A 12,280-nucleotide genomic window follows, 5' to 3' on the forward strand; every position below is an offset into this window, starting at 1 on the left:
TTTTTTTTTGACTTGACATTTCTTTTTTTTTTTTGAAACTCAAGAACACAAAAGTGGCCCTTAGACTATTAAAGTCCCTTCCAAAAACTACAACTTGGTGTATGTTTGTTTTTTGCTATATGCATGTTTCTGGTGAGTCATGTACTTGTGCATTGTCAGTAACTGGAGGTCAAACAGAAAAATGAAACTGCTGTTTATAGAAAAATATTTTATTAATTCTCTGTACAAATGGAAAGCAAACTTTCTTTTTTTATTTTTAAAATTTTTTTACAAAATGGAAAAATACTTTTGAAACTGGTACATAAATAGAGCTTTGGCATATTTAAAGTCTAGCTGAAAAACTAAAAGCTTGTACATTTAAACCAGTGAGAAGGTCTACACCGTTCAGTAAAGCCAGCCAGTGGCCTTCGGCCCACAGTGTGTTCAAAGTCGGCCATGACAACTGTGCACGTCCCTTTGCTTGCGTCTGCAATACAATCACTGTACACCGCTGGGCATGCTCATTCATCTAACGGCGTCTGGCAGGGTACAAACCAGGAGCTGCAGCAAGTACATTCCTCTTCAGGTTTCAGTCTTGCTTTGCCTGAGTGTAAATATGCATTGTTTGTGGCTATGGCTTAACATGACTGCACCTTTCATCAAGGAGTGTAGCCGTCTCCCAGCAAGAGAAATACGGCTGTTGCTTACATTTACAAGTCTTGCTGGCCAACATTTAGAAACCCAGGACTTTGACTTTGCTGCATAGGTTTGTAAAGGCACAGTAAAAATGATGTCTGCGGAATTCTATATTGGATGCTGGTAAATATGAGGTTGCATAGCACTGTGTATGTCAAAACCAGCTTCACCAATCTAATCCGTCTGTACAGGTTCCATCAGGACAATATTTAAGAAGAGCGTTAAAACAGACATGCACATGATGGAAAATCTTAGCACACTCAGACATATTCTAGTTTAAGTCCCATGCAAAAGTATACTGACTATAATAGTAATATTGTGAGCTAGATACATCAGCTGAATACGCTTGTTTTAAATAAATAGCTTAAACATTCATCGTCTTGCAAATGCCTGTGCATAGATTGTCATGACCGAGTTGCTGAACGTTTTGTATTCCAGAGAATAAGAACGAATTCTAGCTAGGGCCAACATTGAAAAGATCCAACTCTTAAGACCGGACAACTCTCAGAGTTAAAATCCCTTTTGAAATGAAAACGCAAAGCAATTCCACCTTAATGGTGGAGTCTTAACACTGTCTATATAAAATACCTGAGAATCTTTTTTGCATTGACCTTTTTTTTCTACATACATTATTTCAAAAGCCTACGTGCTTCATCTTATGGTGTTTATAAAAATCCTTTGTGCGTTTTTCCCCAATTCAGTGAGGGGAGGAAACAAAAACCCCAAGATCTTTTGTTTCCCCTCCAATGTCATCTTTGGAGCTTCATGAGGAAAAACTTCCTCAGGACCAGAACAGGCTGCAGAAGTTCCTGAACAGTAATCTCATCATTAGCTCAGAAACTGTTGAGAAATATTTCCTGATTCCTTTTTGGCTCTAAAACTAAAAACAATTCCTGACACGATTTACCTGAAATTTAGTACTGCTTCAAAAACTCTGCTGCCAATATATTACACCACATTGGCCTCTTGTTGTGGTATTGTTACTATAGTCCTGCTAGAAGAACGTTAGATGAACTACACAGAAGGAAGCAACATCGCAGTCAGAACACAAGGTGCTCAATGGAAGACGGTTAAACTACTGTGCGTCTGGTGGTCGGTGTGTATGTGACGTGAATCTGCCTCAGTGTTGACCTGCAACCAGCAGTTGACGGAGAAGACCGGCCATAGTCTTTTGGTCAAAGTGACAAGAGTTTGTGATACAACAGGGGTTACAAACTGGATCATCACCACAAGGCACTTAACGAAGCTGCACTATCCATTCCACAAACCTTACCGTAAGAGCTGGAGGAGGGCTCATTTAAGAACATGTACTCTGTGGTTCTAACTGCATTGCTGTGGTTTCTGCACATCTAGACAGATCCCTCACACTCCACTTGCTGTAATAACTATAAGGTCATCTGTAGTCCCAATAAATATATATCAAAGACAATAAAAACAAAAAATCACAAGTTCATACTCCTATATAATACCATCTTGAACAATCTGATGTGGAGATGAACGTTTAGACACAAAGCTACAAAGACTTCCTTGTAAACTAGATTCACAGCTTGGTCCAACATTCAGTAGTCAGAGACCTCTGATTCTGCAGGGCAACAAAAACAAACAAACAAAAAAAAAAAACATTATTATTATTATTATTATTATTTTCCTTTGTCTTCCAGTCCTCACTGGCGGTGAATAGGAGCCCTGGGAAAGCAGGCTGGACTCTAGGGGGCACTTCATTGCGTCACGCAGTTCTCCCCCATGTCCTGCGCGTAGCGGTCGGAGATGATGGTTCGCAGCTCGTCAATGTCCTTTCTTAGCTGGCACACTTCCTGCAGCTTGGCCCGCAAGCTGTCCTCCGCCGGCGGCTTTTCACCTTCTTCACCTGAGCAGCTCATAGCTGGAACAGGAAACACAGGGTCACGAAACGATAATACGAGAAACACCAGCACTCTCAAGGAGCTGAAGAGAGGATTAAGCTGAAACTTTTAAGCTGAATTTGACTGATGCTTTAAAACGGGCTGTTTTTCACTGAACCTCTTCAGTACGAACAAAGTCATCACATGACACTGTCCAGGATGTCCCGGATAGCCCATGCAGCATTTCCGGCTGATCGGCTCAATAACAACTGACGCCAATACGGCATCTCTGTAATTTGTCACTTTTTGTTTGCAATGCACTGGTTAACACAAACAAATCAACTCGCAAAGCACATTGAAAGGGTACACAGTAGCCAATTGGGAATTGACAAGACACGTATATTTGCATAAAGCTATTATGAGATCCACAGCTCCCTCACTGTGGAGGAGGAACACCCTGTGCTTGTGCAAGATTTATCAAATGTGGCACTATTAATATTGCTGCTTGCCTCTGACTCGCCAGAGATATTTTGTTACGACTGTCACAAGACTACTCTTACAAGATTACTTGGGGGCATCAGGCTTTTAGAGGAATGGTTCACCATTAAAGTTACAGAGCCTCTGTAGCCCTAGTAAAGCCAAACGTCAGACGTCAAACATGCCTTAACTGGTGGACTACATTCAATTAATGTCAGTAAACCATTCCTTTAACTGATTTTCAGTAGCAAATTTCCAAGTTGAACCACTCTCTGCAGTATGTGTGTGTCAGACTGTTGGGCTGTGTGTGTGTGTCTGTGCTTGTTTGATCTTTAGAAGCTATGGCTTGCAGCGTTTGAGACAGTTTGAGCCTTTAGAGAAAGAGGGAGAGAAGTGAAGTGTGAATGCTTCAGAGCAGTGAGACAGAGCAGACTGTTTGGACAGCACCAGCATCACAATGTTCTTGCCAAGAAAACATATCCAGGCAAAACAGCAAGAACCATCTTAGACCGTCTGACAAACGAAGACTCGCTGTGGGTAAAAAACACCTTCAAAAACTGTACACTTCCTTCCATTCCTCTGCTAGCTACATTAGCCTCACAGCACCCTAGGAAAACAACAGGGGTACATTCTTTCAAAACAACGTAAAAAAAACAACTGTCAGATTCAAATGTCAAGTGTTGAAAATGGACATAAAAGGTTTTTGTATTTACAGCGACATTATCTTATGTAACACTTTCCATTATACTCTCTTACCTGTCTAACTACTATTAAAACTAAGTGATAAAGTTAGAAGAGTGAGAGTGAGCTGTTAGAGTTTAGGGGGATAAATTATACATACGGCATTCTGAACTCAAGGCATATGAGGACAGAGAAATGTGTGAAATGAGATCTGATGCTGTGTTGTGTAGTGCAGAGGGCAAAGGCTGAGCTGACTGCATAAAGCTATGGATGGGGCACTCACATTTGATGCCCAGCAGCAGTGCCAGGTTGGGCTCTTTGCCTTGGGCTCTCTGCGTGAGGATGCTGCAGAGAGCCTTTAAATCCAGCAGACACAGAGACATCTCCTTCAGCAGAGGCCCCGCCTCCTGCACCATGGGGCCCGGGGCCGGCCGCAGCACTCCATCATCCACCTGTCTTTGGTTCTGTACACAAAACACACATCAACCGTGATGTCAGTGACAAACATCTGACAAAAGCTCAGTCCTGCACAGTGTGCTGTTTTTACTGCTTCACAACAATTCATCAAATTCATCAAGCGGGCAGAGATATATTTATAATTATTACTATTATTATTATTATTGCTCTGTCCTGGTTTGCAATGTAATTATATATGCAGTTATATAGCCAAACTGCAGTTGTACAGCAACACAAAAGGAAAAAATGTTACTCACAGGAGTATCAAACCCACAAACTTATGATTACTAACACAGTGCTCTAACCATTGAGCTACTCAGAGAATACAGCCCTGGTTTTCCCAGGTGATCTCCTATCCAAGTACTTGGCACTTGAGATCAAATGAGATCAGGTATTCTCAGAGTGGCATGGCTGTAAGCCTTCTGTGTCCAAATCCATTTTTTTAAAATATGAAACAAAACAAAACAAAAAGCTCAAACAATCTGATGAGTTTCACCGCCAGTGATAAAATACTGTGAACCGCCAAAAGGCCACATGCAAATTAACATGTATGTCAGGCTGTGTTTAGTGCTCTTAAAACTGAATATCTTTTTTTTTTATTGTCATCACAATTGCTGCAAACATCAAGCTATGAAGTAGATTTCTGTTGGCTGAGTTTTGTCCATTAGAGCCTGTTATTTTGGGATGGAAGCACATGAATTTATTGAGAGCTCCTTAAGCTGAGAGGGACAGCTGCCGATGGCAGGGCTGAAATGCAGGACGTGTGAGAACAGGAATGAATGTGTGTAGATGTGTGCGCGTGTGTACCCAGCGATACTGAATTAGAGCACTAGCTGTTGCGTGGTGGCACGCTTTAAGGACTGATTCAAATCAAAGTTAAGAAACTTTACCAGCTTTATTTAATGGTGAGTGACAGATTCCAAAAGTGTTCCAGAGCGCTGGAATGAGCATTCAGTGTGAGGAGCTTCAACTTTGATCTCCTGCAGCTCCCAGGCAAATGCGCTGACGCAAAGCGAAGGTGAGGGGGCCTGTGGATTGCCTCCAATTATGTCAGACGATGAAAGACCAACCACTCTCCAAAAATCACGATGCATTAGGACTTTCTGGCACTTGTACCACAAAGGGTGTTGCCTTCCTAAAATATCAAACACTTTCAGATACACTTTTGGATGAGTGAAATTTGATGACGGGGCGCTATACAACCCACCAAACAGAATGCATTTGTGGCAGTTTTGAAGTAAGTGGCCCTCAGCTGCTACATTAAAACGGAAAGCCGTGCTATGCCTTTTAGAGCAGACTGTAGCCACTGCTTCACTCTTTTACTGACAGCCAATTTGCGATGGCTGTGAGCAGTACTACTTAAAGGTCATCAAGATCAAATCTGCAACCACATGTGTGTGTATAAGTGTGTGTGTGTTCCATAGGGTATTACAGAGAGGGGGGAACATCCCTGCTGATAATGGGCTTCGATGCCCTGACAGGTGGGTAATGGATGACCGTAACACAAAGTTCCTCTGTTGGCGGTTTGAGCCGCATCTGGCTCAGCCTGTGTGGAATGGGCTGCGTGTGTAAGCACCCCACTCTGTCTCACCTTGAGACGGCAATGTGAAAAATCACACCATGAATTCTAATTGTGTGCTGAGGGCCGGCTGGGTTATTCATGACCCTTTCTTCTATGAAAAGCACAGGGGAAGAACAGAAGACTGAGAAGAAAATGTAATGGCACTCAAATGAGCCTTCAATCAAGCCCTAATCTCCACAACCATGATCATTTCACAAGGACGGCCTGCAGGGAGGGGACATGTGAGCGCTTCGCTTTCGGCCTGAGTGATAAAGCGATAATAATTACTAATATCTAACATCTTTGTTGAAATGGAAAAGTACATTCGCTGAAGAAAACACAGAATAGGTCCTGCTGCTTCAGTGGTAGGATGAAACTAGGTGTTAGTGCTAGACTGTTGCTAGTGTAACACAGGTGGCTACTATGGGGTTTCATAGGTGGATCCCATGATGGCGCTAGGTGATAGCTAAATGATTGCTACGGTGTTGCTTGGTGGTTGCTAGTAAGTTGTTCAGGTGTTTGCTAGGTGGTTAATAAAGTTTTGCTAGGTAATTGCGATGATGTCCCAAGTCGTTGCTAGCACGTTGGCAAGTGCTTGATATAGTACCCCATGTATCTGGTTGAGTGTTACTAGTGTATTTGTAACACTGAGACATTAGAAGGGTGCATTCAATTTTGCACTTCATTGATTAATATGGGGAAAGTATTCCGTATGAAAAACCTCTGCTAGACAGAAACTGTATACCCGTTCACAAAGCTGTATACAAGCCCAGATCACACAATCAGCCTCAATAATCTAAAGCTGGAAAGTTGTCTATATCTTAAAACTGAGTTGGGTTACGGAAAACAGGTTATGCAGCAAAAATCTGTCAAAAAAATAGAATAAAAAGGAAGAAAAAAAATCTAAATTGGATAACAATATAGTTGCTTTAGCCCTTTTAGTAATGCACAGTTGTTATGAGCATCTTTTACTCGCACGATAGGAAGAGAGAAGTTGTCTAGCCTTTCACTCACAACAGCACAAATCAGCAGAGCAGTTAGAAGGAATAGTTAGAGCTAATCTGAACATTGAAATTATGGAGTGTTAAGACTTCTTCTGAAGTGTGAAACTGGCTTAGTTTTCTTAAATTTGGTTCCACAGAACAACCAGTATAATCCTCTTGAATGTGTAAACAAGGGTTAAAACACTATACTGTATATCATGATTTTATTTAAGATTTTATCACTCAGCCCAGTTGAAAAATGCCCTCACAATGACAGAAGCCAGGAGATGTACCTTGTGCATGCTTTTGGAGAGCACTTCCAGGTCCTCCTCTCTCTCAGTCAACTGTTTACGGAGTTCCTGCGTGATCCCCCTCTCTTTCTGCAGCCTCTTCTCCAGTGCCTGAGTGAGAGACAGAGAGACAGAAAGAGAGAGAGAGAGAGTGAGAAGTGACACAGCATTTATTTCACCTAGGCAGAGCCTGATTATGTGCATGTATTAAAGGACATGGCCATGCATCCAACCTCCACAGAAACTGATGTGTCACTTGTTAATACTTTTTTTATGATATAGACCCCAGCAATTCTGCAAACTATGCAAACAAGCCCTGTAAGAGATTAATGTTTTTTTACTGTGAGCTATGAGCATCCAGTCCAGTGATAGTTCCAGATGAGCTAATAGGCCAAATGTGGCCTCACTGCTCTCAATTTTGAGCTAAAGAGGATATTGGCCTTCATATTGAACAACACAATACAATATGGCGGTCGAGTGCTGGTGAAATAAAAAACTCAATTAACTCTACTGTGCAGGTCAAGCAGACTACAAGCTCCAAGAATATCAAGCAATAACAGCATTCTTACCGTCAACTCCAGAGTGAGCTTGTCAATCTGCTGCTTCTGGCTGTCAATCAGCTGAAAGCAGAGAGAGAGCATCATAAACTGAGAGCTTATCCACCATTAACAACAAAAGGTGAGTGTGTGGGTGCAGGTGGGTGGCTGCGTGGGTGCCAGAGGTGCACTTCATGTACGGAAAATGTTCAGCTTTCCTGTGAGAGTGTACTCGACAAGAATGAAAACAAGAATGACAGAGAAAACAAAAACATTTCAAACATTATGATTTTTTTTGTGCGCAGTGTGTGTGTATGAAGATGTGCACCTGTAGTGCTGATATGACCCTCAGTCTCTTTTTAGGTTGACTAGTTTATCATTTACCATGGACACTCCTGTCAATGAGCAAAACTTTGCAAAAGAGTGCCCCCTTTCAGAGTAATTTGTGCAGAAAGGGAGGGGCTTATGTAATGCATAAACCCACACTCAAATTACTATAAATTCTAGTGGTTGTGATTTTTGGAGTTTAGCTTGTTAGAGGGCACTGCAGGCATTGATGAAGTTCTATGTGAGTCAACCCAATCAGTGTAGTATATAATTACAGCTCTTTAAATTCAAGATTGTAACACTAAAAAACAAAAACCCTGAAAATCATGACCTTGAAAATTCAGAAAGAATGTCTCTTAGTACTTCAGCTAACAGCTTTTTGCTAGTGTGTGTAAGTGCACTGAAATCCATTGCGGTGAAGTGTCAGGGTCCACGTGTATAAGCTGAGTACCATGCTATTTTGACTCTGCTGTTCTAGAAGACGGGTGTTCTCCCTCTCCAGCTGCTTCAGGTCCAGCATTGGCAACCGCACTCCGTCCTCCAGACACTTCTCTACCTTCTCTTGCAAACTACAGGGGAGTTAGAGAGAAGATTGTTCTATACAGACACAAAGACTATTATATATAATATGATATAACTATTGTTTAAATCCCGTGGATCTTTCTAGATTATTGCACGTTTCCCTGTATTACCATACAACAACAACATTCTGCCTTCTCCCTTGGGAGGGTATTACTGGCAGCAGAACAGCATCTACAAATAGCTTGATGAAATGATTCAACACATAAACACAAGACATCAAAGAGCAAATTGTGTCCACTATTATTTTTTAAGCATGTAGTTGCGATTTGCTGCTCCAGCACACAAATACACACATGAGCTTCCTAACAAGTCCAAAAACAAATCTGTCAGTTCAGCACACTTCTGTGTGCTGAACTAACATCATAAGACTGTCAACTTCTTCTCAAACAATCCAACAAGCACTGTCAAATGAGGTTAGTTTAGTTGCTCTGGCAGTTTGAGAAGCTGATGTTGACGTGTTAAAGTAAGGACTGTTCGCCTAAATTATTTATTGTAACAACAATATCAATGTCATGTTGCCCTCCTGTAACACACACATACACAAATGAGTGAGAGCTACCTTTGCACGGCAGCCACCAGTTCCTTCTCCCTCTTGGACTGGGTCTCTATGAGAGCATCTTTCTCCTGCAGTGTGGAATGGCTCTCCTCTAAGCTCCGCTCCAGCTGGGCCACTGTGTCCTGCAGTGCCCTTTCCTTTCCCTGAACCTCTTCCAACTGTTAGAAACACACACAAATACACATATCCAATAAAAAAATAAAAGTGTTCTCAACTGTGTTGGGAGAGTTTCTTCACAATGAAGAGAAAATAAAGGCTTTTCTTAGAAAAAATATATACAGATTTTTCTTTATTGGTTTTTACTGACCTCTGCTGGCTAGATTTTACTGTTAACCATACATAACAACTCTGAGCATGTTGTTAAGCTAATTAGCATAGCTTACGCAATTGCTCCAAACTCTAATTCATATGCAGGTATAGGTAGGTTTTCTATAGTGAATATTAATGCTCCTATTCCTGCACTGATAGGAGGATTACATTATGTGCGAGTGAGCTTCTTCCTGGTCAGTAAAGAGAACAAAATGTCATATTAGGTGCTATTTACTGATGCATTAGCACAGGCCCTGAGGAGAAGGCGCTCTTTTATTGGTTTAGTGCTGAAATGTGTTCATTAGGTTCTAACTAATTCAATTCATGTCAAATTGGATTTCAGAACCAATCATGAGGGTTTCAGCCATTACAAACTTTGGCTCAGAAGAAGACACAAGGAGAGATAAGTCTGCAGACCTAGATAAAACCAGTTACTACTACAGCAGCTACTGCAGAAACTGAACACAAACGTCTGTGTCAGTTTGAAGGGTCAGAGTGCACACAGCAGGGGGAGCTTTCAAGTCTGCTTCATTTGAGTCAACTGAACCTTAATCCTGCAGGAGATGAGTGTGGCGGTGCTAGGGTGTGTACCTGCTGGGCCTGTGTCTGCACCTCGTCCAGCGAGGGCAAGTCAGCCAGGTATTTCTCCAGAGTCTCAATGCGCTGCTGCTTCTCCTGGTTCTGCTCCTGCTCTCTCTGGCATTTCTTCTTCAGACTGCTGATGTAGCGATCACGCGTCTTCATCTGAGAGAAACACACACATATAGTTTAAAATCAACATTTTCAATAATATAAAAGATGTTTGATTTCAGGAAGATGAAAATGATTATAATACATTAGTTGTACCTTCCTATACTATGAACCCATAATATATACTAAATACAACACATTTTACTACACTATTTTACTGGCTATTACTATAGAAGAAGAATTAAATAAAGATAAAAACAGAATTTCGATGGTGTGATATTTAGAGAATATAACACAACAGAAGACATCAGCATTTCTATTTAATTAAAGTGGTGCTGTTTAAAACTACTGCCTAAATAAGTGAAGCACTGATTCAGTGTTAGTGTCATTTAGTGTCAATAAACAGTTCAGACATTACTCATGCATATTCAATACTGCTTTTAAAAGGCTACATTCATGTAAAAAAAGGCTACATTCATGTTCGTTATTCAGTTATGCTGTGCCTTATTCAAAATGTACTTTGTTATTTGCTGTTTGTTTTCTTACATTTTGTTTACTCTTTCATAGTTAAGTTATGTGTATTTATCCCTAACCTCATGTAATTTCTTTGTGAGATATAAATTATGTAATTATTTTGTGATATAAAGATTTTAAAATGAACATATAACATCAGATCAGTGCTTGGCTTTGACGGATACCTTGAGTTCAGGCATTGCCTCAATCACTATCAGGAGGGGAAAGTAGGATCACTACATCCACGCGCCCTGTACATTTAGATATCCCTTCCGTTTTTGCAAATGTTTCAGTCCACACAGAGACTAAAATGCTAGCCTTGTATGTAGTATCATAAGGAGAGCGACATAAAAACACCATGAAGAACAAAGAAAACAGAGGTTTGTGTAGTGCACTATGCACTATCACTATGCAAATCTAAATCTAAATCTAAATGAATGAATTTATGAATACAGTTACCTTCTCCTCTAGTTTCTTGATGTCCTCTGTGTATTTCTGTGTGTTCTGTTTGAGGAACTCGTTGAGATGGATGACCTCCAGCTCAGCGGCAGCCAGTTTGCGGCCCAGTTCGCCGTTTTCACAGCACAGTGTGTTCCGCTCAGTCAGTGGAGGCTGTGGACTGTGACCAGGCACAGGCCCGTCATATGGGCACTCCTGCGGAGGAACACCACCCGAAAAATGAGTAACAGTGGGTTTAACAAGACATATTACTTTTCATGACACACTGTTTCATTGGCAATGAGGAAATATACCTTGGTTTTAAGCAGATATGGATCTTCACAGCGTCCCCTTTGGTTCTGGAGAACCTGCTGTGCCCTTAACTCATTTTCCCTGATTCTGGCATGAAGCTGGAGAATTTGCTGCTTTTGCCTAAAAAGTAAACATAAAAAAAAAATCTGAATTCTCAGTGTTACTTATAAATTTGCTTGACTCTGAGAGAAACTGGGAATATAGCACCAGACATAACAACTGCAACGATAAATGAACCATGAGCATACAGTGCACATAAATGGCGTTTCTTTTAAAAGCACAGTGTGCGATGTATTGTAACAGCACTTTATTCTAAGTAACTGTGAGGTGCGCATTCAGCATCCACTCTAATATTCTTAAGAACTGCCAGCTGCAGGCAGTCATTCTGATGAGGCAGGAAGAAACGTTCTGAGATAAAAAGTTGTCATATTTGTCGTTACACCCTGATTTATGCTTGTAGCACTTTGGCAGACATTTTCTGCCTCTCAGCAAAATATGAGAGAAGATGTCATTAAAGGAGGGAGGGTCGCATCTGGAATACTAAATGCATGGTGAAACAGCAGCTCGTAGCACCATCTGGTGGAACTACCTGAAACTAGTGAAAAATAAAATGAAAAAAAAAAAAATTATTAGGCATGCTTGAACACTAGTCCGGAATTTGAAGGATAGTCCTGAAGTATATCAGTAGATCCTGAACCTACATTAGAGATAAACAGTCTATCTGGACTGTGTATGGCCAGGTACACTCTTAAAACGATAGTTTTCTTATTTGGCTTATACCATACAAATTAAAACTTGATGTCACATATATGACATCAAGTTACTAAGTCATCTCAAACAGACTTGATTATGTGATTTCTAACACTGTATGATACCAGTTTGACAGTTCTCTATGAACATGGATACAGTTCAAGTCATCAGGACAGCTGCTGCTACTGTTTTAGATAGACAACATACTTTTGTCCATTTTTATCGATATTTGTGTGTGTGTGTGTGTGTGTGTGTGTGTGTATATGCATGTTTTTCGCCTGCCTAGTAGCAGGATTAACGGTG

At 40.9% G+C, this 12,280-nt stretch overlaps 1 protein-coding gene across 2 annotated transcripts in view; it reads right to left on the reverse strand.

Moving 5' to 3' along the window:
* Window positions 1-223: 223 nt before the first annotated feature.
* Window positions 224-12,280, reverse strand: part of cep85l (centrosomal protein 85, like) — a 60,907-nt gene continuing 48,850 nt past the window's right edge. For both annotated transcript variants that reach the window (XM_072686260.1, XM_072686250.1), the window contains exons 6-14: window positions 11,230-11,347; window positions 10,937-11,131; window positions 9,866-10,018; window positions 8,969-9,123; window positions 8,279-8,396; window positions 7,534-7,584; window positions 6,968-7,075; window positions 3,958-4,138; window positions 224-2,557 (exon numbers count right to left, since the gene is read on the reverse strand). In XM_072686260.1, the coding sequence (XP_072542361.1) occupies window positions 2,394-2,557; window positions 3,958-4,138; window positions 6,968-7,075; window positions 7,534-7,584; window positions 8,279-8,396; window positions 8,969-9,123; window positions 9,866-10,018; window positions 10,937-11,131; window positions 11,230-11,347 (1,243 nt within the window). In that variant the 3' untranslated portion in view covers window positions 224-2,393. The remainder of the gene's footprint in view (window positions 2,558-3,957; window positions 4,139-6,967; window positions 7,076-7,533; window positions 7,585-8,278; window positions 8,397-8,968; window positions 9,124-9,865; window positions 10,019-10,936; window positions 11,132-11,229; window positions 11,348-12,280) is intronic.

Source organism: Salminus brasiliensis, chromosome 1, assembly GCF_030463535.1.
Source record: "Salminus brasiliensis chromosome 1, fSalBra1.hap2, whole genome shotgun sequence".
Lineage (NCBI taxonomy): Eukaryota > Metazoa > Chordata > Actinopteri > Characiformes > Bryconidae > Salminus > Salminus brasiliensis.